Source organism: Neovison vison, chromosome 8 (genome assembly GCF_020171115.1).
Source record: "Neovison vison isolate M4711 chromosome 8, ASM_NN_V1, whole genome shotgun sequence".
Lineage (NCBI taxonomy): Eukaryota > Metazoa > Chordata > Mammalia > Carnivora > Mustelidae > Neogale > Neogale vison.
In genome coordinates, this window is record NC_058098.1 from 17,138,969 (window position 1) to 17,165,710 (window position 26,742).

Sequence of the window (26,742 nt, forward strand, 5' to 3'; positions counted from 1 at the left end):
AGCCCGATGGTGGACTCGATCCCAGGACCCTGAGATCATGACCTGAGCCGAAGGTAAAGGCTTAACCCACTGAGCCACCCAGGTGCCCTGAAATTCTTTTTAGAGCTAAGCTATTTCTTCCTTACTGGAGTGCTGTGACTCTGAAGGCAAAGCTGAAAGAGGCTCAGCACATATTTCTTAGAAAAACTATTTGTAAATGGCCTGTATGTCTCATGATAGCTGCCAGAGCATTGTTTGTTTGTTTGTTTGGTTGGTTCTCTCCCTTCTCCTTTTTGATTCTTTGGGCATAAGGGGTAAGATACCACGTGCAAGGACCTGTGGAATAAGGAGAGAAGGTGTAAGTACAGTCCTTCCACTTGCTTGCCCTTCCTCTTCTTTCAGGAGCTGAGCAGATGCCCTGGAATAGGAAGTGTGAGTGTGCAGGTGCAGAAGGCACTGTCTGATAAGCAGGCAAAGAGAGGCAGTAGGTCCCAGTTCCCAGTAAGAGTGCTGGACCTGCTACAGATGTACCCAATGACACAGGACAATTGGAACGAAGAAAATAGGGCATGGAGAACTTGGCATTTTTTTTCTGGATTATTCTTTGCTCTTGAGTTTGGATGGATCATCTCTGAATCTCATTGTCCTCATCTATAAGGGAGAAACTTGGACCTTTGATTTTAAGTTCTTTCTTGCTCTGACAGTTTATGAACCTAACACTCAGGGACCTCAAACTCCAGTGGGAAAGATGGGAAATGTACAGAAGTATTTAGAGTTGCTAAGATAACAAAGCCTGGTATCCAGTGAGAGGTACAGACAATCTTGGGAGATCAGAAGAGGATCACCCACTTATGTCTGAGGAAACGGGAGGTTTGTAGGAAGTGACGATGCTACCTATTTTTCTTCTGTTTTCTTTTTTTCTAATTAGAGAAGTAATTTTTGCTCATTATAGGAAATTTAGAAATCACAGAAGATTGGAGGCAGAGAAAAACATTTATTCTACATACCCATCCTGCCAGCCAGACATCCAGCCATCCAATTATTTGACTACCTATTATGTGCCAAGTGTTGTTCTAGGCACTGAAGAAATAGAAAAACAAATATGCAAAGGTTTTTTTTTTTTTCATGTACAATCCATTTTTCAGGCTAGGGTAGGGGATATCAGGAAAGTAAATAATTCCATAAATTCCATAATGAATGAGATAATTTCTGCAAGTGCCAAGTGCCAAGAAAATGAAGAGGATAGATATGGTAGTTAGGGAATGGGTAGTTTTTTTTTTTTAAGATTTTATTTATTTGTCAGAGAGAGAGAGAAGGAGAGAGAGCAAGCACAGGCAGACAGAATGGCAGGCAGAGGCAGAGAGAGAAGCAGGCTCCCCGCTGAGCAAGGAGCCCGATGTGGGACTCGATCCTGGGATGCTGGGATCATGACCTGAGCCAAAGGCAGCTGCTTAACCAACTGAGCCACCCAGGTGTCCTGGGAGTGGGTAGTATTTTTGATTGCAGTCGTGGAGGACCTTTTTGATGAGACATCACTTGTAAGCCCACCACTTACAGTTAGCCAGTAATTCCTATGGGTTTCCTTTCTCTGTCTATTTCCTTTCATGGGTGCTTGCTCATCCACCATCCCCCCAGCCCCTGCCTTATGATAAGATGCTTCTCCCCAGCCCCAACTTCATTACTTGTTATAACTAGGACCTCCCCATGCATTGTCATAACGTTTGCAATGAGAAAACTTGTTTCCCTAATTTTGAAAGAGATCAATAAAAACAAATTAAAGCAGAGGATTAGAGGTGCCTTTTTGCCACATTATTTTTCTGAGAACAAAAGATGTAGTGATCTCATCGTTATTTCTCCAGAGGTCTCTAACCATAATGTAAAGCCATTTAGTGCAGCTTAACATGGTAATAACTCTCTGCTTTTCTCTCATTACTCCGGGGGACTGTGGGGAGGGAGAAAAAAACAGGTAGATAAAAGGGTGGGGATGAATGGGAAAAGCCTACATCTCCTCATTTAAAGGATACTATAAATTGTATCTGGATTGGCAGTCATCTGAGGGTGGGACTTCTCTGGAAGGAAGCAGGAGAGAATCAGTGATGTAGGGGGTGTGTGTGCCTCCCTGGGAAGTGGGGAATTGGGATGGAGTGGTGAAGAGGAAGAAAGGAACTAACAGGGAAGGCACTTGGACAGGGGTGAGGTGTTGCATCTAGGAGTGTTCGTAACCTGGGACAATCAAGAAAGGCTGCTCTGCTTCAGATTCCAAGGTATGAAAGAGAGAAATCCATCTGGTAAGAAAGGTAGAGGACTCTCTTCAGGAGTTCCCAGGGTCAGCCACAGGAATATGAATTGGATAGATGTGTTCAGGAACTGTATAACTTCCTCCCTCTCAAGGCTCTTGTGGGCTCCATGAAACATTGTATATAAAACCTCTAGCTCAGTGTGGAAGACCAAGGGCTAGCATTGGGATTAGACACATAGGCCCTGGAGTCATCACCACCCATCTCATATCCTAGCTGGGAACCCTCTCTGAGCACCGGTTTCTGCATCTGTAACATTAGGATTATAATACTCTACAGGGTAGTTGTGAGGATGATGACATGGTGCAGATACTGTGGTTAGCACAGAACCTAGAACTTGTGTGACTAGAGCTCATTAAATGCTAACTTAAATAATGATAATAATGGAGAGTTTCTTAAACTAAAAATGAACCCTAAAAATTCTCCTAACCTCTTCCTTTTGCAAATGAACATGCCAAGTCCTAGAGGAGAGTCACTAAAAGCATAGACTTAACAGACACACCTGCATTTACATGTCAGCTCTGCCTCGTGCTGGGTGCATGATATGGTCATTGCTGCTAGGCTCTCGGTGTTCTCATCTGTACAATGGGACATTTGAGACTGGCAACTGTGAGAAGTAAATGCAGTCTAAGCAAAGTGCTTAGTCAGGTGCCCAGCACACAGAATTTAAAATTTTACATGAAATGGATAAGAGTCACAAATTATGGTTGTTGTGATGGCTATGACCATCATTTTAGATGGATACAACTTAATGACCAGATTAGGAGATCAATCTATTTAAACAGAGTATCCAGTAGACAAAAATAGAGATGTCGTAGATCTGAAAAATGTAATTCACAAAGTCAAGCTTATGAATATATTGGCAAATTAATATTAAATAATTTTAATACAGAGAACCCTACACCCAAAGAGAGAAAACACGTTTTGAGCGTGTACAATATAATCACAAAATAGAATGTGTTAGGCCATAAGAGAAACCCAATTAAATTCTAAAGAATCCATATTACATAGACGATATTCCGCAACTGTTCTACAATAAAATCAGACATTAATAACTAAGGGACAGCTTTTAAAAAATCACAGGATTTTGACAACTAAATAACGTATTACTAAATAACACGGGTTAAAAACGAAATCACAAAGACTCATGGAGTGAATAAGAATGAAAGCAGAGCCTGTGTCTATTGTAGAACAGAGCTAAAACAATACTTACAGGAAAATCTGGAGCTTTAAATCCATTTATGGGAAAACAAAAGTTGAAAACAAATGAGCTGGATATACAGATGGCAAAACACCCATGAAAAGATGTTCAGCATCATTAGCCATTAGGGAAATGCAAATGAAGACCAGAAGACATCACACCAGGCACCTATCTGAATGGCTGCAGAAACACTAGTGATGGCACCAAATGCGGGGGAGGATGTGGAGGAGCCGGGTCCCTTGCAGGAGTGTGAAATGGTCTACCCCCTCTGGAAAATGGTTTGTCCATTTTAAAAAAGATTTTATTTATTTATTTGACAGAGAGAGATCACAAGTAGGCAGAGAGGGAGGTAGAGAGTGAGGGAGAAGCAAGTTCCCCGCTGAGCTGAGAGCCTGATGCGGGGCTCGATCCCCAGGACTCTGAGATCATGACTTGAGCCGAAGGCAGAGTCTTAACCCACTGAGCCACCCAGACACCCCAGTTTGTCCATTTCTTAAAACTCAAAGTGAACTCACCCTATGATCCAGCAGTTACACTTGTGGGCATTTATCCCAGAGAAATGAAGACATATTCACACAGAAACTTGTGTGAATGTCCATAGCAGCTGTGTTCTGAATAACCCCAACCTGGGAACCACCCAGATATCCTTCAGTGGGTGAATGATCAAACCACTGGTGGGCCACCCAGACCAAGAGCTCCTGCTTGGCAATGAAAAGGAGCCGACTTCAGAAAGAAGCAACAAAATGGGATGTAGTCATGGGGATGATGCTGAGTGGAAAAGGAAATCTCAAAGCGTGACATACATTCTCTTAGGCTCCAGTCTCGAGATCATAAACAGATGGAGAACAACTTGGTGGTTGCCAAGGGTTTCAGGTGGTGGAGAGGAGAGGGTGGCCTGTCGAGGAATAGGGTGACACAAGGGGACTTATGCTGGAACACTTCTGAACCTTGATTGTAGTGGCTTTTACCTAAAGCCAAGCCATAATAAAATGGCATAAAAGTAGCCATTAGGGAAATGCAAATGAGTGCATGTATAAGTCTGAATAAACTCTGGACTGGGCCAACATCCATTTCCAATTCATGATATTATACTAGAGTTACGTGAGTTACTAAATTAGGAGTGCCCCGGTGGAGGGTACGTACGTCCTTCCTGTACATTTCTTGGTAACTTTGTGTGGATCTGTAATTATTTTAAGTGCTAAAAAATGAGCCAAACACTCAAGGATATCAGAAAAAGCCCAAAGAAACAAGAGGAGCAAAATGGATACAATAAGGATTAACAGTAATGGAGAGGAGTTTCAAAGAATGAATGCTGATTCTGTGAAAAGAATCCTTAAAAAAAAAAAAAAAAGACCAGTAAAAAAGATGCAATGAACACAAATATTCAAAAAAAAAAAAAAACCCAAGAATATAATGTGCTATTAAGTTTGGAACTTTACGTTAAGTAGATCCAATTACGGGAAAACATAAAAGGACAAAATTGGCATGAGGAGAAAGAGAATGTTGAAATGGACCGATAAGATGAAAGAATTTGAAATGGTAGTCAAGTTTTCTTCCTCAAAATACTGCGTGGATTAAAAGTGAGTTTCACCAGACTTTTAAAGAATACTTAATTTATAACTTATGTCATTTCCTCTTGAAAATAAGAAAAGTTGTTTGGCTCCTCTTGTGAAGTTACTGGATTCTTGACACCAAAATCCGATAAGAATATAAGAAAAGAGAAATATAGGCCCATTTCATCCATGAATATATAGAAAGTGCATCCTAACCTAAATATTAGCTAATGAACCCAAGACTCTCTTACAGAAGTAATAATTGGATTCGTATGGGGCTTATCCCAGAAGTGAGCTTATTTCAATATTAGTATAATTTACTACATTAGTATACTAAAGGATAAAAATCACATGATTGTCTCAATCCATGAGACAAGGAATTTAATAAAGGTTGGTGCCAATTTATGATGATTTTTTTGAAACCAAGAAGAAAAGGAGAGGGAAACTTTTTTTTAAACTGCCGAAGTTTACAAGCCAAAATCCTACAGCCAACATTCTACTTAACATGTTGCATGCATTCCCTTCCAGATCAGGAATCAAAAAATGCCCACTGTTAGAGTTGCTATTAACGTAGTGCTGGGGTTTGGGGCCCACACTCTAAGGAAAGAAAAAGATAGAAGATGTGCAAGGATTGGAAAGGAAATAAAACTCTTTGTTTGTAGATGGTATGGAAATCCTCCTAGAAATATTTGTAAGATGAGAAATAACAAGAGATTTCAACAAGGTTGCCAGACAGAAGATCAACTTAAAAAAATCAATGGCAAACCTCTACACCAGCAATAATAAACTTGAAAATCTAATCTGAAGCAATGACAACACTAATGATCAAATAGTTAGTGTTTAAATAGCCCGAATCACAAAAATCTCAATGGAGAAAACTTGAAAACTAATAAAAGACTTAGGAGAAGATCTGAATAAATGTACAAACAGTCCATTCTCATCCCACATGTACCTATAAATTTAAAGCAATGTCAATGGAAATGTCTATTGGATTTTTTAAAAGGTTTTATTTATTTATTTGACAGAGAGATCACAAGGCAGAGAGGCAGGCAGAGAGAGAGGAGGAAGCAGGCTCCCCGCTGAGCAGAGAGCCTGACATGGGGCTCCATCCCAGGACCCTGAGATCATGACCCGAGCTGAAGGCAGAGGCTTAACCCACTGAGCCACCCAGGCACCCCTGTCTATTGGATTTTTAAGGAACTCGATAAACTTTCTTTAAAATGTATAGAGAAGAGTAAAGATTGATAGTTAGCCATCAGCATCAAGGAGGGATTTATTAAAAAAAGAAAAAGAGGACTTTCCCTACCAGATTTAAATATTTTCTATATAAAGCCATAATTATAAAAGCAGTATTATAACCGAAATGAGTGCCTCTCTCTCCTTCTCTCCCTCCTTCCTTCTCTCTCCCCTTTCTCCCTCCCCCCTTCTATCTTCCTCCTCCTCCTCCTCCTCCTCCTCCTTCTTCTTCTTCTCTCTCTCTCTCTCTCTCTCTCGTCTCTGTCTCTCTCCCTCTTCATAGAGATGACCACAGCGTGACTTTGCTCCCTCAAGCTTTCAGGGTCCCAGGCTGAAGAAGGCTTCATTACAATAAGTGCATCTAGGGTAGGACAAAGGGAGACAGAGACCAGTCTGACCTGAGCTTTAGAGCTACCCTAAAAGTGACCATCCCTGCTTGCCTATCACTTGGGCAAAGTCAGCCCCGACACACCTAACTTCAAAGGAACTGAAAAGCATAACCTGACTATGCCTGGGATGCGAGAGAAGTTTGAGAAAAGATAATAGGTCGGTCATTTGGGAGAAGTTTTTTAAAATAACAAAACATCATTTAAAAATTTGGTTGATTTCATTGCATCAAAAATAAAGGCTTTTTATTTATCAAAGACCACTGTGAACAGAATTAAGAGCAAAAAAAAATTGGAATATACAAAGAAGTCCTACAGATGAGTAGATAATTGAGCAAAAGCTATGAAAGGGAACCTTTTATAAAGGCTTTATAAAGATGAGTACTTTATAAAGTTTATAAAGATGAAAACTAAGGCTAATGGATATATGAAGATATTACCAAGCTCATTAGTCTTAGATAAGAGTACATTAAAACAGCAATGGGGGGGTGGCATCTGGGTGGCTCAGTGAGCCTCTGCCTTCGGCTCAGGTCATGATCCCAGGGTCCTGGGATCGAGCCCCGCATCGGGCTCTCTGCTCGGCAGGGAGCCTGCTTCCTCCTCTCTCTCTCTGCCTGCCTACGTGCCTACTCTGTCTCTGTCTGTCAAATAAATAAATAAAATCTTAATAAAAAAAAAAACAGCAATGGGAAAAAGACTTTGTACCCATCGTATTGGCACAAATTTTTTTTTTTTTTGCTCAGTGGTATTTTGTTTTATTTTTAAACTTTATTTTTTCAGTGTTCCAAGATTCATTGTTTATACACCATACCCAGTGCTCCATGCAATACATGCCCTCCTTAATACCCACCACCAGGCTCACCTAACCCCCCACCCTCTCCCCTTCAAAACCCTCAGTTTGTTTCTTAGAGTCCACAGTCTCTCATGGTTTGTCTCCCCCTCTAATTTCCCCCAATTCACTTTTCCTTTCCTTCTCCTAATGTCCTCTGTGTTATTCCTTATGCTCCACAAGCAAGTGAAACCAGATGATAATTCACTTTCTCTGATTGACTTATTATACTCAGCATAATCTCCTCCAGTCCCGTCCATGTTGATACAGAAGTTGGGTATTCATCTTTCTGATGGAGGCATAATACTCCATCGGGTATATGGACCATAGCTTCTTTATCCATTCATCTGTTGAAGGGCATCTGGGCTCTTTCCAGATGGCAACTATGGCCATTGCTGCTGTGAACATTGGGGTACAGTTGGCCCTTCTTTTATCAACTTCTGTATCGTTGGGGTAAATAGCCAGTAGTGCAATTGTAGGGTCATAGGGAAGCTCTATTTTTTAATTTCTTAAGGAATCTCCATACTGTTTTCCAAAGTGGCTGGCACAAGTTTTGTTTAAAAACTGGATATTTCTAAGGGTTGCCATGGATGTGAGTCCCCAGGGGACTTTACACACGTACCCTGGAAGTCAGTGTTCCTGCTTCTTAGGAGTATCCCACAAGGAATTGTGCACACATCCAGAAGGGGATATGTGTGAGGGGGGTCTCCTAGGACACGGGCTCTGATCGGGGTGAACTGAAGACGAACGGCGTGCCCATCAGTGGGGGATAGATGGGTCAATTCTGGAGGATGAATGCAGCCCAGGGGATGGTTAGCAGGAAGGACACAGCCACCTGAGCGGACGTCAATACCAGAGTACTGAGCGCTGAAGAGATAAAGGAGACATAACACATTCCAATGTCCATGATGAGTATACGTGCATGCTATCACATTACACGCATTTTATAAGAATTTCATTTGAGCAGAGGAACATCTGTGGAACATAGGATGTGGGTCTGTGGAGAAGGGCAATGAGAGTGAGAGGTGTGGATAAAAAAAAAAAACCAACAAAAATTAGCAGAACACTATTTGAGGGTTGAATTCATTTCTTATGGCTGCTTTAGCAAATTAACACATAATCAATTGCTTAAAACAACACAAATGTATTTTTCCAGGGGTGAGAAGTCTAAAATAAGTCTGCAGGACTGGGGGAGAATCTGCTGTCTTGTTTTCTAATTTCTAGAGGCTGCCTGTATTTCTTGGCCTGTGAGCCCTTCCTCCATCTTCAAAGTCAGAAGCATGGCCCTCTCTCTTCTCCTCTCTGACCTTCTTTTCTCTCTCACTCAGACCCCTGTGAGCTCATGGAGCCCACATAGAAAATCCATCACTTAATTTCAAGGTCCTTAGTTGAATCACCTCTGCAGCTGTTTCTTTTGCCATGAAAACTAATGGATTCACAAGTCCCAGGTATTAGGACATGGACGTCTTTGGGGAGAGGGGCATTATTTTGCCTGTCGTAGGAGTTTAGGTGTGGGGCATAGGAGAGCAGGGTATGTGGAGGGGTGTGGTCTGAGCAGCTTGTGGGAAGTGAGGACAGCAGAGACTTACCTGACCCAGTATAGTGGGTGGATCAGAAGGTTCATATTGAGATCAAGAAGGATTTCCAATGATAGGGCTGCTTTCCCCACGCCTGTCTATAAGACTTACTACCCCCTTTCCCAGGGACATAGCTCCTAACAGTCCGAAAGCAGGAAGGGCAGGCAGCTGCTACCCCTCATATACCTTCTGGCTGCCATGAGATCTGACTTGAAGTTAGACTGTCCTCCCCTTGGGGGACCAAGCCTGTGCAAGGTAAGAAGTGTTGGCTGTCCCTGTTAATCAAAACAGAAACTCATACTGATCAGTGCCACTAGGTTATCATTCAGCCATATTCACTGCCCCCACCTCCGCTTTCCTGGGAGGAGTGACTGTTGTGATGTCAGGCTTCCCCACATGCCTGGCTTTGACCAATATCGTATTAGTGGATGTGACATGAGGGAGGTCTCAGGAGCTCTTGCAAGGGTTGGCCTGGCTCTGATGCATCCATCATACCCCGAGCCACTGCTGCCCCTTCAGCCTGGGCCTGGCCACAAGCACACATGACGCACACCTGAGCACAGCACACAGCCTGGAGCCAAGCCTGGCTGAGCCCAGCCTAGATCAGACAGGCAGATGCATGAGCTCACAGATAAATGCTGTGGCTCTGGGGAGCGATTTGTTACACAGCAATAGCCCACTAATACATGAGCACGGATAATTCTGTTTCCTCAGAAGACTCCTAAGTGGTAGGTAGTTATGCTGAGCTCCACTTTACATATTCTAAAACCAGGCTTAGAAAGGGTAAGATTACTTATTCGAGGTCACGCATTTCGTAAACAAATTTTGTCAGTCAGGAGGGAGAAGGTGGGAAGACATCAGTTATGTGAGCAAAGCCCTTTGCAGATGGAGGAGAGATGCTCAGTGAGGAGGGGTTTGTGCCTGGTGACCCTGGAGATGGGAGCCCCCATGTGTCAGAGGGCAGCCTTAGAAGGGTGAGTCCAAGTTGAATGTCAAAGGGAAGGACAGTTCTTCTTTTTTTTTTTTTTTTAAGATTTTATTTATTTATTTGACAGACAGAGATCACAAGCAGGCAGAGAGAGGAGGAAGCAGGCTCCCTGCCGAGCAGAGAGCCCGATGTGGGGGGCAACCCCAGGACCTTGAGATCATGACCTGAGCCGAAGGCAGAGGCTTTAACCCACTGAGCCACCCAGGCGCCTCGGGGAGTACAGTTCTGATATGAAGGGTGATCACTTGCCGTGTCTGTAAGAGCCTGTGGTTGGATTGGGTCTCCCAGTGTCATGGCCAGGGGCCACCAGGAAACCCCACGTGTGCATTTTTGGCCATCACCCCTGCTGAGAGCACTGTGAGTGGGGTGCTTCACCAGTGAGTGAGGCAGGCAGGCAGGGGTGAAGGGGTCTTCTAGCTACGGTTCTGCTGTGCTCCCTCTTCTCCTGGGGTTCCCTTCCTGGTGGTTTTCTCCAAGGTAACTGGAGTAGACGGGTTTGCTCTGTCCCTTGCCCTTTCTCAATGCCTACATGAGCCCCAAATGAGACCCGACAGAGAAGGAGCCTCCTTCAACTGACAGTGGTTTTTGTTTGAAATTTTTGCTTCCATTTAATTCTCCTCTTGTACATTTCAAAGAATAAAGCTTTGGACATCATAAAAAAGCTTGGTAGGCACTTCTGGGCCTGCTGACACAGCAGGCCTCTTCAAGGCCCTGCAGCCCTGAGTAGTGTCTGTAGATTAATGCTATTCCTTGGGAGATCAAGAATGTCCTGAGGTGGGGGGTTCTCAGCTGTGAGCAGCCTCGGCTTTTGTGAAAAGCCCCAGATCTGAATATAAAAAGCCAAACTCTCCAACTAAGAGAGAAGGCAGTAGTTCTGAGATAGAGGGGCTAAGGGTCCAACAAGGAGATAAGGCTTGTGTTTATTTGTCTTACATATTCTAGAAACAATTTGATTGATACACAGACCTTCACCAGCATCACAGTGATGGCATATTGGCCACGGGGAAGACTGTTCCCTAATTCCACTGCCCATTTTGTTCACCGGCAGACTGTTTGCCAAGGAGAAGGGCAGTGTTCAGAATGCTTAAGGCCTCACCCAGGCCCAGTACTAGGTGGCTTCTGACCATCAGACATGTTTCAGGTTGCAGTCTCTCTCCGGCTTTTCCTTTTGAGTTTCCTGGGCTTCTTTTTGTTCTGCTATTTTTCCTAAATAAATAGACAAGGTAGACTTGCCATGAATTCAGTGTAAACTGAATGGAAGGAAGCCCAGTGGACCTCGTGGGCTCCCCTTCACCTCCCTCCCACCCCGAAACTCTTTTCCTCTCTGGAAACTGAAACCATGTAATTTAGAAATTGCTTCTCTCTTTCCAACCCCATTTCCTCTGCCAGCAAAGTAATTTTTAAACATTCCAAAGCTTTTATTTTCAGGTTGCAATCTTGTGCCCGTGTCCATTTAATTCTTCCTGGCGTCTGAGCCCCCGGACTGTCACCATGGTAGGAGGTGCGGCCCAACGCCCTGCTCACCAGTTTGGCACAAGATGCACTACTGGTTTGAGCCTCCCGTGAGACATACAGGCCAGCTAGGATGTCAGGGTGGTCAGGAGGTCCCCAACCAGAAGAGAGCTCTTGGAGAAGAAGGATGAGGACACAGAATGTTCATGGAGTTCAGGCAGTGGGGTCCTGCCTGGTTAGCAGATAAATCACACCGCTTATTTTAAGAGAGGATGATTTGTTGAGATGCTTCTCAAACCATGACGAAGCAGCCCAGGATACCACAGTGAACTCACCAAGGTATCACGTGAGGGCATTTTAGATTTTAATCTTAAAAGATCATGAAATACAAGTGTCCTCTGTCTAATACTGTATAAATGACTAGGTAGAGGTGGTCCACAGTTTCAGCATTAGACTAAGGTACATTGTATCTTTGCACTGTATCTTTGCAAACCTGGCCTTCCAGTAGCTGGTATGATGAGAAGCAAGTATCGCACAAAAGTCCACCTGGAGCAGAAAATAGGAGTTGCTTGTTCAGTGCTCAACAGATACATACGCCCCAGTAGCAAGTAACTGTGGCTATTACAGAATGACATTACAGTATTTTGTCTTTTGTGTGTACTGCTTTCTCAAACCTTTATTATGTTGTAGGATATATTATTTATATCCAATTAAGTTGTTGGGACTAACTAATAAATGAAACTGTTAGGTGTTTCTTTGGTTAGGAACTCTGTGAAAAGTTACCCCAACAGCAAGGACAGTGTGACCCAAGGAAGTTTGGAAACCTTCTGGTGAACGAGATATAAAGAATTGGCTGGGAAACCAACAAGGTACAAAGGAAAGGTGAAGGTATTACACCAGTGTAGCCACTATGGGAGGTGGGCACTGCCAGGGCTGGATAGAACAAAGAGAATGGCCTGGAATCATAAACAATTAAAAGAGTGGAAGATATAGCACTTGTGGTGGGTGCTGGTGTCTCTGAGGCTGGCTGTTGAAATGTTGGAGAAACTGCAGACCAGATCTAACTGCTGAGACAGACTGAACTTGCCCAGGGTGAAGGAGTGATGTTGGATGATGCACCTAGAAACAGGAAGCCTGCTCGTCCCCCTCCAGCCCCGTGGAGTCCCTCTATCATCCCACATGGGCAGGGAAGAGCTTGGAGCCAGGTGGGGGAGCAGAGATCCTAATCCCATTAGCACAAAACAGGAGTGTTTGGAGCAAGAGAGTGGCTCGGTAAGCAGCCTGGGGTCCTTGGATGGCAGGTGCATGGCCCCAGCTGATGGGTCCTTTTGGAGCCTAGGTTGTATCTGCCTCTTGGTTTCCCATCCACGTTCCAAGCTGCTTAGCTGTAGGGCTGAGAGCATAGGGCTGTCGGAGCAGCCCTCATCTGCCTGTTTTATATCCTGGCCAAGGTCAGGAACATGAAGCAGCACAGTTAATCCATCTGTGGGCGAGATGAGCGTTGGAAAGCAAGTCTTCCCAGAGCAACTGAGAACCCAGGGGGTGAGTGGAAGCTGGAAGAGAGGTAGGCATAGAGGGAGGAGGGAAGAGTGACAACCTTCAGGCACTGTGTCAGCACCTGTGTTGCCCAGGTGTTTCTGATGCCATACCTTGATCTCTAACCCTCATTTTGTCGATTAGCATACTAAATGTCAGAAATTGGTTGTTGTAGTTGAAATCAGGGACCTGTTAACTAGCATAATAATGAATATTATTAGTGGACTCTCATTAGTGAAATTGAAGGTATTCAAAATACGTGGACTGGCCAAAATGTTTTTAAAGCTCTTTCTGGACATATATAATGAAGAAGAACCCAGCCTTGAACTTGCGGTGATTGATTCCCATAGAGCCCTGGTCACCCACTGGAGAAGGAGTATTCCTGGTTTCGTGATGCAGCTACAAGTGTAATTGATCTTGGCCCCGGAAGAGAAGTAGAAAAGGGGCAGCCCTGGTGTTGACTACTGGTTTTTGTAAATAAAGTTTTATTGAAACGGCCACACCCATTTGTGTGCACGATAGTCTGGTCTGCCTCGGCACCACGGTAACAGAGATGAACAGTCATAACAGAGAATGTCTGACCTGAGAAGCTTAGAATATTTACGACCCAACCCCCTTCCAAAAAAAAAAAAAAAAAGAAAGAAAGAAAAGAAAAAGAAAAACGTTTGCCAACTTCTGCAAGGACAGATTTCTGGGACTTCTTTGAACTTTACAGAATAGATGGTTTGACCTCTTCTGTGTCTGCTCGCTAATAGACATTTGTGTAATAAGCGGTCATCTATATAGCAGAGTTTGGCCTAAGACTTGCTTTTATTATAACCTAATAATGCGGTTGTGGGGGAGTCATTAACCTTCACTCACCTCAGATTTCTTTGGTGGCTTCCGGTGTCTATGGAAAAGAATGTGAGGGCTGTGCATGAGGCATGATTCAGTGGGCTCAGAGGAGTCTCCAGCGCTCGGCTGTGTCTTTCTGCCCTGTGCTTTCCAGAAGCCTGGCACTCCCCCTGCAAAAAGGTGCTCCAGATTTCATCGTTCCGTTCATCACAGTTGTTGTGTCTGCATCTCCTAGAGCACGAGTCTCATGAAGGCAAGAACTCTTATTCACATGCACCCCCAATGCCTGTCCCATCTCAGAGGTTCAAGATGTGTTTGTAGAAATAAGGCATAGAGACAGCACTATCTGAAGGCACATTAATGGAAACTCTCGGCTCCTAACTATAGTTGGTTAAAAGCATGAACCCAACAGCCTACGAGATCAAGACCCAGGCCAGGAACCTACAGGACTCCTATTTTATCTCAGTAGCTCCTCTGGCTGCCTCCCTTCTGGAGGTGGGAGCTGTATCCGAGTGAGCACAGCTGTGTCACATACCACCCAAGAGCTTGGTGGAGACTCTCCTTCGCTCCCCTTAGAGCTCCGAAAGGCAGGGGTACCTCCCATGTTCTGCATAGGAAAGAAAAAAATGCAGCACAGAGGCTGATGGGACACGTAACTTGCTTTAGGTGCAGGTGTTCACAGAGCCAGTGTTGTTCTTACGACGCCGTGGCGTCTCCAGTGCTCAAGAGTAGTTTTCATTAATTAATGAGCCAGTGAACACATACAGGAATTACTTTCTTTATTTCACTGCTGCAAGAGGATAGCAGTGAGGTCACTTTCTCACAAGGTAACATGTTCCAGCCCCGCAGGTCTCCATTTATCAGGATGAGTAAGACCTGGTGACCCTGGCTGGTGAGTGGACCAGCATTTCTCCAAAGAAGCCTCTGGATTCCTGTCCTTGCCTCCTTCTATAAGATGTCCGTGGTAATAGTCAACAAATTCTTGTCCACTAAGCATCTGCAATAAATTAAAGGAGGTGGTGGAAAGTAAGCACGAGAGTGGGTTTGGATGATGCTGGAAGGAAGATGGATTTTAATTTTCTTCCTTTTACCTTTTTCTCCCTTCGTGTATCATTTCCATGCAGAAATTGCAAATTAACGGTCACATCGAAATATCTGTCAACGTATTACTGCTCTTGCAGTATCAAATTATACTGGCAATAATGTTTCCAGCTGCCTAGGACTCCATTGCAATTTAATTTGAAAGGAACTCAAATTGCATCTCCAAATGGATAAAAAATTAATTTTACATACAAGCTATCCACCTCCACATTTTCAGCCCCGTGCCCCAAATTATTTCAATGTAGGTTCAACTTTGAACAGGACATATGTTACAGCCAACTCCGCATGCAAAGATGAATAAACAGAAAATTCATGATTTGGAAATCTGCTTGGCTGCTCTTTTTTTAATAAGATGTTCTGCCTTGATTAAGGTCATTAGGAGATTCTACAGCTATTGCCTTTGACAGCAGGAATGGAAGCTGGGCCTGCATAGAACAAAAAAGCCACAAATTCTGACTTAACCACGTAACTCCCCTTCATAATTGGAGTGTAAAGAGAGCCCTGATTCACCCCCTTCTTTTCTCCTGTGGTGGGGAGGAGCTTAATTCTGGTTTGGTCGCCAGCCATCACCTACTTTGTATATTTACTCTTTCCTCAATTTATGTATGAAGCAGCCATGTGTTGTCGTTATGAAAATGAAGAGATCTAAGGGCTCACAAGGGAGCAGGTGAACGTGAACAGAGCCTCTAAATGACTAACCTGCAGTGTGATGTGGGGTATGGAGGAGATGAGCTGCTGAGCTAGAGAAAACACGATGGAGGCAGCCATTACACCTGGGCATGAAGGCTTTTGGAGAAAGTTACAAGGAAAGGGTGGCATAGGCGCTGGGCCTGGAATCCGTTGGCCAAGGATTTGCCAGTGGCATCCCAAGCAGCAGGTAGAACGTGGGCAAGAAGAGCAGGGAGGTATGGGAGGTTCCGGATGCGATGTTTGGCTTTCCAGGATTAGAGGCATGAGCCGTGGGAAATGAGGAAGGGAGTTTGAAGGTGGGAGGGTACAGGTTGCAGGTTGGGCTCAGGTATTAGGTTGAAAATGGTACTTCAGGAAGGACTAGTAAGTTAGTAAGATCGGACATGTAAAAGAGGTCAGGAGGACCAGCCTGCCTTTCAGAGGCAGCTTAGGAGTGAGGGGGCTTCTGAAGACATGAGCCAGTCAGTCACACACAGCCCCACACTCACTCTTGTCTCTAACCTGTGCAAGAACACACTAGGGTCTGGGGCAAGAACAATTAGAGCCTGGTGGCCTCCTTCCTTCTCCTTTCCTCTCGCTCTGTCGCCCCCCCCCACCTCCATAAAAGCCTCATGCACACCTGTGTAGGGACTTTAGTCCTCATGTCCAAGTTCTGCCCACTCCCTGAAAATAGCCATCCTTTGCTTACCCCTTGGGCCTAGCAAGGCACACACATGGGATATAGTTTGGGGAAGGGCAGACCAAGGCAAGAGGTTCACACAGGCCCTGGAAATGAGTTGGAGGTACTGGGGCAGGGAATTCCGGGGGTTATCAGGTACCTGGATGCTGGTCCAGAACAGGAAGCATGAGATGCAGAAGGATGCTTTAAAGGCCCACTGCCTCCTGCTGCAGGAGAAGGGCTCCTTAATGCACAGGGCTCAGGACAGGGCTCCTGTTGCCAGGTCTAAGAGCAGAGAGAAACTTTACCCAGAGGCCAAGCCACCTGGATTTTCCATCAGAGGAAGATTTTCCAGCTTTCCCCATAAACCAAGCTGTACTGTCTTCCCACTGTTTGTCTTCTCATTGGCCTGGAGGCTGTTACTTAGGAAGGTCATGTGGGTGTGGCCTTCTCTGGTGGCTGAAACCACCCTAGGCTCCAAGCTTGGACATATTTCCATGGGGGGTGTAAATCCAACAAACCAGTCTCCACTGCACACACAAGGCTTTCTCAGCAGTTTCCACCTTGTTTGCATCCATCTCAGTGTAAACCCAGGCCTCTCTGTGCTACAGACAATTACCGGAGCAGAAGCTGGGTCTGGAGGCTGAGGTTTAGCAGGGAGAGGTTGGACTAAAAGCATGAATGCTGCCATCAAAGGTTTTGAAAACCAGTTTTCATCGTGCGGATTTCAGGACACTCTTTTAGCTTAAATGCAGAAACAAATATGTTCGCCATAAAGGCTCCATGACATCGTGACAGGGACAAAATTGGGACTGTGGAGTCAGGGGTCCGAGCTCAGTTCCCAAGAACAGGTCGCCATCTGTTCATTGCGGTTTAATAAATGCAGACCTTGCACCATGTGTTGGGACTTGCTGGACAAACAGAATGTGGTCCCTGGCAGCCTGGGAGGAGTGACAGATAAATGAACAAGCAGTTCCTAGAAAGCCTGACAAATGCTGAGTGGGCCGGACACCTGTGCAGAGTGAGGTGGGAGCCCAGAGCTGGGGACTTGGCTGTGTGGCTCTGGATCAGTCACGTCCCTTCATTGGCCTCAATTATTTCCCACCAGACAGTTGTGTTCATCATGCAGATGCTTAGCCCAGGGTTGCCTGGTCATCAGTAGCCACTGTCTTTCCCTTTCTGGAGTGGGAGTTCTCGAAATTTCCAAACACTTTAATCCACACCTGTCTAACCCACAGCTCTACTGGAGGTCTTGCCTTTTGCATGGGAACTGAGTCTTCCTTGATCTTCTTTAATTTTCATACTTTGGAAAATCCCCAAAATTATGCCTCAAGGTTAACAGTAGCACATGGGGCCATATTTCCCAAATGCCTTCTGCTTCTGGTCCCTGTGTTCCCAGGTGGTATTTCAGTGGTCCAAGAGAGACATGCAGATTTCCGCTTTTTTTAGAATCTACAGGAGGTCCAGACCCTTTTGTGTTATTTTGAGGACCTTGTTGAAGTTCTTGGAGTCACACGGGGAACAGTCACACTGGGCTCCCGGCAACATTCTGCCCCCTTATTTCCCCCATCTTCTCCTGTTCAATCCCAGCCAACTTGTGGATTCATTTTTCTCTTCCTCTGAAGGCTGAGCGCAACTGATCCCAAGGCCTTAGGGAGGCAGCTTGTGCTCCAAATAAACTTCTTAAGGCTTTTCTCCAAAAAAGTTCATTTTATCTAAGAGGAATGCCCACTGTTAGACAGAGGCAATTTTCTCTCCCCTTTTACAGCTCATTTTATACTCATTAACAGCCCTCTGAGATTAGTGCAATAATTTCCACTTTATAGACAAGGAAATGGAGGCTCCAAGATGAAGTACCCTTGCCCAAGGTCACACAGCTAGTGAGCGCCAGCGTCTGGCTTCAAGCTGTGCTCCGCCACTGTTCCCTGTGGCCTGTCTGAAGAGAGTGGCCTTGGCTTCAGAGGAAGCAAGGAATGTTCCTGGTGCTCTGACCTTCCACCCCTGGGAGGCGTCTCTCCTGCCTGGTGGGCGTTCACCATCCCTTCCCTTCTTGGAAAAGGCGCCTCTGCCTGCTCCCTCCTTGAAGAAGAGCAGAAAGGTGTTTGAGGGCACAGATGCCCAGGTGAGCTGTGGGGAGAATTCTGGGGAAGCTGAGACCGGCAGAGGGAAGACAGGCCAGTAGTCAGCTGAGTACCAAGTGTGACTGAGTTCTGCATTGCCCTCTCCAGCAGGCCCCTGGTTCCCGAGGCTCAGGGAACCTTTCTGCCTTCAGTTTTCCGCCTCCTCCCAGCATCCTGCCCAGGTGGCTTCCGGTCCGTGCTGACTTGGTCTCCATGCCCTGCGGATCACGGCACATCACAAATACAGGGGCCCTGGCCCCTCACAGACTTGTGAGGATCTCAGCCGTGTGCTCACTGGGTGGCACAGCCCACAGAGTTCCGCTTTCCTCCCCGATGAGGCTAGTGATGCTTTCCTCCCGGACGGTGGTGAGGTCTGCAAAACGGGACGGGGCATCTGGACCTCGTCTTGATATATTCCCTGGGGCCATCCAGTGCGTGTCTCTGGGCTGCACGTGGGCTCCTGGGATGAGCAGACCGCACCCTGCTCTCACACCCGGGACTTGCATTCTAGCAGGCAGGACCGACTTCTGAAAAGCTGCCGACTGAAACACGAGTACATAAAGATACAGTGAACGAGAGGAGAAAGAAATAGCCACTGAGCTCTGCCCAGGGACTCAGCAAGGACATCTTCACAGAGGAGACAAACTGAACAGGGAGTAAAAGCAGGAGATGGGATGGCCCAGCTCCAGCAGGGAAGGGGAGGGCGGCAGGCGGAGCGCAGGGGAGAAGGTGGGAGAGGCCGGCTCTGCTTCCCTCTTGGGCAGACACAGCACTTGCCGTGACTCCCCAGACCCCTCTGGTCAGGCGTGGCTTCTGACTTCCCACCCTAGGCATGTAGCCAGGTGAATAGAAGTTCTTGGCCACTTGCTGGTCTTGCTACTCTACACAAATTCCTGGACCTGTCTGGACTTTGTTTATTCATCTGCAAAGTGGGGCTGGCAGTTAGTCCCTCCGTCACAGGGTCACAAGAGGGAGCAGGTGACAGAACCCAGCACTAAGTCAGCTGGCTATCGATGGTGTTTTGTCTTTATTGGTTCATTTGTGCTTTAAGGACACGTTGGAGATCCCCCCAGAAATATTTAACGTGGGCTGTGGTACATCTTAAGATGTTTAACAAGATGGACAACTCTTGGATTTAAAAGGGTCTTACATGTTGCTGTTCTCAAACTCTAAGGAGATGAGATGAGACAGCCTGGGGGTGATGGACTTACTGGGGTATGGCATCCGTTTTGAAGGCCCGCCCAGAGAGAGTGAGGTCCTGATCAGGGCTGGGAGAGTTCTGGCCTCTGGATCTGCAGAAAGGCTCCAGCTGGGCGAGGCTGGTGGGGATGGACAGACTTCCCAGGCAAGCAGCTTCTCGCTCATCCTGTGCTTGTACATTTGTCCTCATACCCTCAAAATTTGTTGAACCAATTGGCCACACCACATCATAACCTCCCCCACCCCCGACTATGGGGACCGCACTTTTCACCTTATTCTGTGTGGGCTCAGCACAATGCACCCTCAGCAACAGCTTGTTCAATGTCACATTTTCAATGTCACCCATTTGCTTTTGGAACGCCGGCTCTCTTTTACACAAAGGGCCTGTGAACATGAATAATTGGGCTGTACAAGTGACCGTGAACTCCACAGTCAATCCAGAGCCAGGCCGCTCGCTGTCCCCAGCAGTATGGGAGCAGTTCTGAGCTAGTTTGCCAGGCTCCCTGACATTTCTGGGCATCCTTCTCAAAAGAAGACTGCTTGGAAGTGTGTTCCTTGGTAAGGCTCTGACACCATTTCACAGCGCATTTTTCCCTATAGGGGCGGGTCAGGGAACTCAGTTCGCAACGAGTCCCGCCCTCTTTCTTACTGTTACATTGGCAGAAGGGCAGCCTTACCCCTAAATGCTCTTAGGGGACAGGATGCTAATACCCCTAAATTCGAATACCCCTCAATGCTCTTAGGGTGGTAGAATCTGTTATTTTGCATAAGGATGCTTCGTGGCATAGCCACTTAGAAGACGTTCAGAGTAGAGACGGCATACGGAGCTTTATAATTTAAATCGCTATTATTGGTGCAAAAGAAAAACCACAATATACTGAGTGCTTAGTAAGTTCCAGGTACAATTCTAACAGCTCTGCAAACTCTGCCTCCTTTAGCCATCCCCCGCACCCCACTACCTCTGGTGAGGTTAGTACTATTGTTATCTGCATTTTAGAAACGAAATAAAAGATGGACCCAAAGAAATGACAGAGCTTGGTGAAGTCCTATGGGTAGTATGGAGGGAAAATACTGATTTTATCTTTAGCCTGTGCTGAACTACTTCCAGCTCAGATAGTCAACACAAGAACTTATGGGGATGCTGATCACAAAAGAAGTTATGCTTCTATTATAAGAAATGCCTAAGCTTTACAGAAGGACTTCACACGTGGGGATTTTTGTTTTAAGTGTTCAGTTTGTTATCATCTGTTTTGTACAAAAGCATCTATTCTATATGAAGTATAAACAGAAGATGGGTGCTAAAATAAGACAGCCAGTGTTATATTTGGGGGTCTGGGACCACGTGGGAAAGGATGGCACAGCAGGAGAGGGTGAAGGCATGATCATATCTGTTCCTAAAGTTGTGTTTATTTATTTATTTAGAGAAAGAGAGTGTGTGAGCAGGGGGAGGGGCCGAGGGGGAGAGAGCATTTCAAGCAGACTTCTCTGTGAGCACGGGATCTGACGCAGCGGTCCATCTCACAACCCTGACATCATGACCTGAGCTGAAATCAGAGAGTCAGACACTTAACTGACTGAGCCACCCAGGTGCCCTTGATTTTGCTTTTAGCATGATGGCTCTGGAGGGGTCCGTTTGGAAAGAATTGGAAAGAAGAGGAAGAAGGTCAAGGGTTGTCGTTGGAAGCTAGGGAATGATGAGCCGTGTTGTCAGTGGAAGGAGGGGAAATTGCAAAAGGTAGTGAGCGGCACCTGTGACGGTGTGGACAGACCGAGCACTGGGCTGGTGGCTGGATTTGCAGTCTGTGCACCTCAGTGCGGTTAATGAGAGCGGGGGGGGGGGTGGGGCTGGTCTCCCAATGGGAGAGCCCATGGCTGGATTAATCATGAGGCAGGTCAGAACTCCAGCAACCATCTAAATGAGTATATCCCAGGAGTGTTGTGTGCGCTGTTGGTGGTACTCAGGGGTGGTATTCGGGGGTACCCTGATGAACCTTCAAGAATTCCACAACTTTGCATTTTTTAATGGTTAACATTTATGTATGCAAGTGATTTGGGTTTTCCCTTTATATAGTTACATTTTCTTTTAGAGGCATGCAGTTATGTAAGAAAAAAAGTTTGATTTACAGAAAAATGTTAATTAAATTATATTCTCTGTGGCCATAGTCATGAAGGCTGTGGCTGAGCTAAGTCTGGAGGGCCGGTCCCCTCTGTTTTGGGAGAATGCCCCCCCCACCCCACTTCCCCACGGTCCTCAAAGCCCCTGTGTTTTGCATGTGTGTCTTGCAGACCCCGTGCACGGCCCACAGAACGTGGAGATTGTGGACATCCGCGCGCGGCAGCTGACCCTGCAGTGGGAACCGTTCGGCTACGCGGTGACCCGCTGCCACAGCTACAACCTCACCGTGCAGTACCAGTACGTGTTCAACCAGCAGCAGTACGAGGCGGAAGAGGTCATTCAGACCTCTTCCCACTACACCCTGCGGGGCCTGCGCCCCTTCATGACCATCCGGCTGCGGCTGCTGCTGTCCAACCCCGAGGGCCGGATGGAGAGCGAGGAGCTGGTGGTGCAGACGGAGGAGGATGGTGAGTGGCGGGGGGTTGGGGTGGGGGGGTTGTGCTTTGTTGGGGATGGGCAATGCTGAACCTGTCCCAGGGGCCACACCTGTCAGTGATACGGTTTTCTTTCTTCCTCTATCTTTAATTTCCTCCTCTGTAGCTGCCTCTTCGCCAGAGTCTTTAATGAAGGGCATTGAACAACTCCAGGGGGTGCTGTGCCCATAGACTCAGACATGCACTCAGATTTGCCCCGTCCATACCCCCACCCCTCTTCTCACTTGGTAGCCCCTTCTGTGTCCAGTGTTTAGCCACACCAGGACCTCCCAGAGAGGCATTGTGGATCATGTCATTTCAGTGCATTAAGTCTGGGAGTCAGACCACTCCGGATTCTGCAGGAGTTAAAATTTAAAAATACATGTAAATTTCATAGCACAGGCATCAGATGCACCCAGAACCAAGTACTCGCCCAGATGTCCGACAGGCAGCTCAAACTCGAAGTATCCAAAAATGAACCAGTCTCCCCTTCCATACCGATTTCTCATTCTGTGTTCCTCGTGTCAGTGAACTGCTTCCGGTAGACCAAAATAAAGACCTGAAATGAGCCTGGGGACCCTTCAGTTCATCTCCCCAGACCCACCCCACTCCCTGCCCCCACAAGGTTGTGATGAGTCAGTTTCTTGCAGTTTACCTCCCAGTATGCCTCCTACCTTGAAACTCAGACACTTCAGAACCACGTGTAACTTCTAGAACATATCACTTCCCCACCTTCTGTCCTTGCCCATGCTGTTTCCTCCTGCTGCCATGGCCTCTCCCTTCATGTCTGTGAGACAAGCTCTCTTCATCTTCAAGTTTTAGCACACATGCTGCTTCCTCCAGGAAGCTTTCCCTGATTGCTCCAAGCTGACTTGGGCATTCCCTCCCGGGCTCCCAGTGCATTTTGCATGGAACTCCACCACAGCAGTTATCTCATTTCTGGGAGGACAGAATTTGCTGGTTCTAGGATGTACCTAGAAAACACTTCTCAGTGGCTGTATTTCAGATTTCCTTCCAGCCATACTCTCTCTGGCTTTGTGGGGACGTCTTTAGTTATATCTTTGGAATCAGACTGTGAGGGATAGATTTGGGTACAGGTGATGGATTAAGGAAGCTTTCCCCAGGGAGTCTAGGAAGGGAGGTGAGGGCAGGACAAGGAAGAGGAGGAGGATAAGGTGCAACTTCAGACCATATCCAGCGAAGGGGGCGAGACCTGGTCAGCAGGAGAACTCTGCAGAGAGCTCATGCATCACTCTTCCCCCCCGATCAAGGAAGGGAGCGGTCATCGTGGTCAGGGCTGAGATGCAGAGGGAAACTTGGCAAGGAAATGCTCAGGAAGTGTTGGCCGTCTGCACATGCAGATGCAAGGTGGAGGAGCGCAACAGAGGGATGGGACGGAATGGTCAGAACACTGTCCTTGTCAGCCACCTGAGGCACATCTCCACTTGACCCAGGCAGACTACAGACCTCAAGGCAGAGCCTCACCATGGCAATTCCACCTAACACTCTTGTTTCACATAAACAAGTTCAAGGACCCTGAGTGATGGCCCCCACTGGGGTCCAGACCCACATCGTCACCTGTGGTGTCCCCTAAGGAGATGGAGGAAAGTGTGCCCACCTCTGCTCATCCTGTCCCCCATTGTCCTTTCCCCAAATCCTGTCTTAACAACTGAAAGTTTTACACAACCCACCTGCATGGCAGACCCTTCGTGACCAGCCTTTAAATTCATCCTCACAGTGACTCTGCAGGACGTCGTCCCTGCAGACGCGGCTTCTGTAGACAGTAACTGCAGTGGACACCAGCCTCTGTCACCTTGGCCCCCCACCTTCCTGCTTTGCAGCGGACCTCTGTCCTCTGGGGACGCAGTTCTCCCCCGGATCAGCCTTGTCAGGTGACCGGAGTGCCTTGCTTCCTGTGAACCCATTCTCATCCTACCTCCTGCAGAGGGCTGGGCATCTGATCTGGGCTTCCCTCTGCACCCCAGGGGCTGTGGCCCTTTCCCTGGAGGGCTGTGCCATTTCAGAGATGCACAGCGCCCCCTCCAGCAGGTACAAGGACTTGCAGCTACAGAGGCCAAGCTCTGGAGCAGCACACCTGGGACAAGCCTCTTACCCCCTCCGTGCCTCGGTTTCCTTGCCTCGCAAATGCAGATCCAAAGAGTGGCCACCTGATAGGTTGTTATGCTCACTGAAAGGGACGGTATGTAAAGAATTTGGAATGCGGTCCCCTGGCTGGCTCAGTGGGTAGAGCACGTGACTGTTGATCTCAGGGGTTATAACTTCAAGCCCCACATTAGATGCAGAGATTACTTAACAATAAAATCATTAAAAAAAGAAAAGAAATTGGAATGATGTCCAGCAGGCTGTAGGTCTTGAATGAATGTGGCTGTCACATTTGAATTAAGCCACAGAAGAAAAAAAATGTCTTGACAAAGGATCCTAGAGCACAAGCAAGGCAGAAACCAGCAGCCTGCCCTAGGACACCTCTCCAGAGCTCTAGACATGCACTCCAACAGCTGGAGAAAATCTGACCTAGACTCTTAAGCCATGGTGACGCGGTCAGCGTGTGATCTGAGAAGCGGAGCCAACGCAGGAAGGGTGGTTCCGTGGCAAGCGGTTATGAGACCTCTTGGGAGGAGCTGCCACTGTTGAAACTCAGCCTGGAAAGTCGGGGGTCCACGGGAATGCTAGGGTTTAGCCCAGGAGCAGCCCCGGGTGCTTCCTCCAGGATGCTCTGCAGACATCGGGCTGCTTTGGGAGGGTTACCTACATGAGCAACAGCAAATCCCAAGTCCCGTCTTGAAGCCATGCCTCAACCTCTCCCTTTCTCCTTCCTGTCACCAGGCAGGGGAAAAAAAATCACAAAGTCTTTATCAAAATAACTTGAGAGCAGCAATGCTTTGAAATTAAACTTTAATTAAACACCATTAATAAAACATCAATTCCTCCTCTGCAGAGACATGTGGACATTATCATATTAAAAACACCCACATCCAAGACAGCGGTCCTCTGTCTCACAGCGACAGGACCCGCGGTGTTGAGGGAAGATTGCCGAGGAGTGCAGACCCCTCTCTCTGGTGGGATCCACTTCCATTAAGGAAAGGGGCACCATTCTTGTTGACGGGGAACTCATTCACCTCAAGGGCAGGCTGAGAACAGATCGTGGCTCCAGTGGATTAGTTGAAACCCCCCTCAGGGAGCCACAGAGCAGCCTCTTAGACTGAGCTTCCTGGATTCACGCTGCTTTTGTCTCTGCTCCAAAATTGTCTTCTGGGGAATTTGTAGAATTGGCAATTTCAGTGCCCCAGTGCCTTTGAGGGCTTACAAAGTAATCCATCCCTGGCGAAAGAAGCTCATGGCCACTGAGCTCCATTGCATCCGTTGGGAAGCAGCTAGGAAACTAAATGGGTTCTTTATTTGTTCTTTTTTCACATATGACTCAGACAAAACTGTGGCTTACTTATTCAGTGCTTCCTTCTCTGCCTTTCCCCAGACCGCAGTCACGATTATGAAATGGAACGTATGAGACCTTGAACCATAAACGCAATGTTGATAATGGTCTCACTTTGGCTACCACTTAGGTTTACTGTGCGCCTACCGCATGCTAGGCATTAATGGGCCCGTTAGACGCAACAACTCCTACCCAAGATTTTCTTGTGAGATGTTTCCAAGCTGTAGAAAGATTGAGACCTGTGAACCGCTGGCCTAGATTCACCATTGGTGAATGCCGTGCTCCATTTTCTGACTCATGGTTATGTATGGTCTGTCTGAAATGGAGCTATCACATATAAAAATACAATGTAATATTTTTAAGTCTTTGAAAGTAAATTGCAGAAACCCCAACATCTGATCTCTCAGCTCTCTGAGGGCGTATGTTACCTGAAGGTAAGGATGTGCTCCTACACAGCCATGATACTATAGGACATCTAAGAAACTTAGCATGAATTAAAAATGAATGAAGTAGATAATCCACATTCACATGTCCAATCATGTTAAGCATGATTTTACGTGACAAAACCAAGAAACGAGACATTTTTGGTAAAAACGCCACATAGATTGGTGATGTGTATTTTTCACTGCATTGTATCTAGAGTTACATAATGTCAGAGAGGCCCTGACATGCTGCTTTGGTCACTCAGATTTAAATCTCTCTGCTGTAAATACGGCCCTTTTCCCTTTGTAGATCAGCTACTACTCTGTGCAGTGGTTCTTTGAGGTCTGGTGAGTTCCTGATTCCCCCACAAACTTCTCACCCAGAAGTTTTAGCCTCCTTGAAAATTAAGCGGTTACTACATTGGTGTTTATAAAACAATGAATTTTATAAATTCATGAATTTTGTTTTATTTATCTATCTGAGAGAAAGAGACAGAGGTAGTGATAGAGAGCTTGAGTGGCAGGAGAGGGAGAAGCGGACTCCCCGCTGAGCAGGGAGCCCGATGTGGGGGCTCGATCCCAGGACCCCAGGATCTTGACCTGAGCCAAAGGCAGACACTTCACCTACTGAGCCACCCAGACA

General features: G+C 46.5%; 1 protein-coding gene across 4 annotated transcripts in view; it reads left to right on the forward strand.

Annotated features, from left to right (window-relative positions):
• Positions 1–26,742, forward strand: part of PTPRT (protein tyrosine phosphatase receptor type T) — an 804,817-nt gene that overhangs the window by 352,759 nt on the left and 425,316 nt on the right. For all 4 annotated transcript variants that reach the window (XM_044263018.1, XM_044263019.1, XM_044263017.1 and 1 more), the window contains one exon: positions 21,924–22,220. In XM_044263018.1, the coding sequence (XP_044118953.1) occupies positions 21,924–22,220 (297 nt within the window). The remainder of the gene's footprint in view (positions 1–21,923; positions 22,221–26,742) is intronic.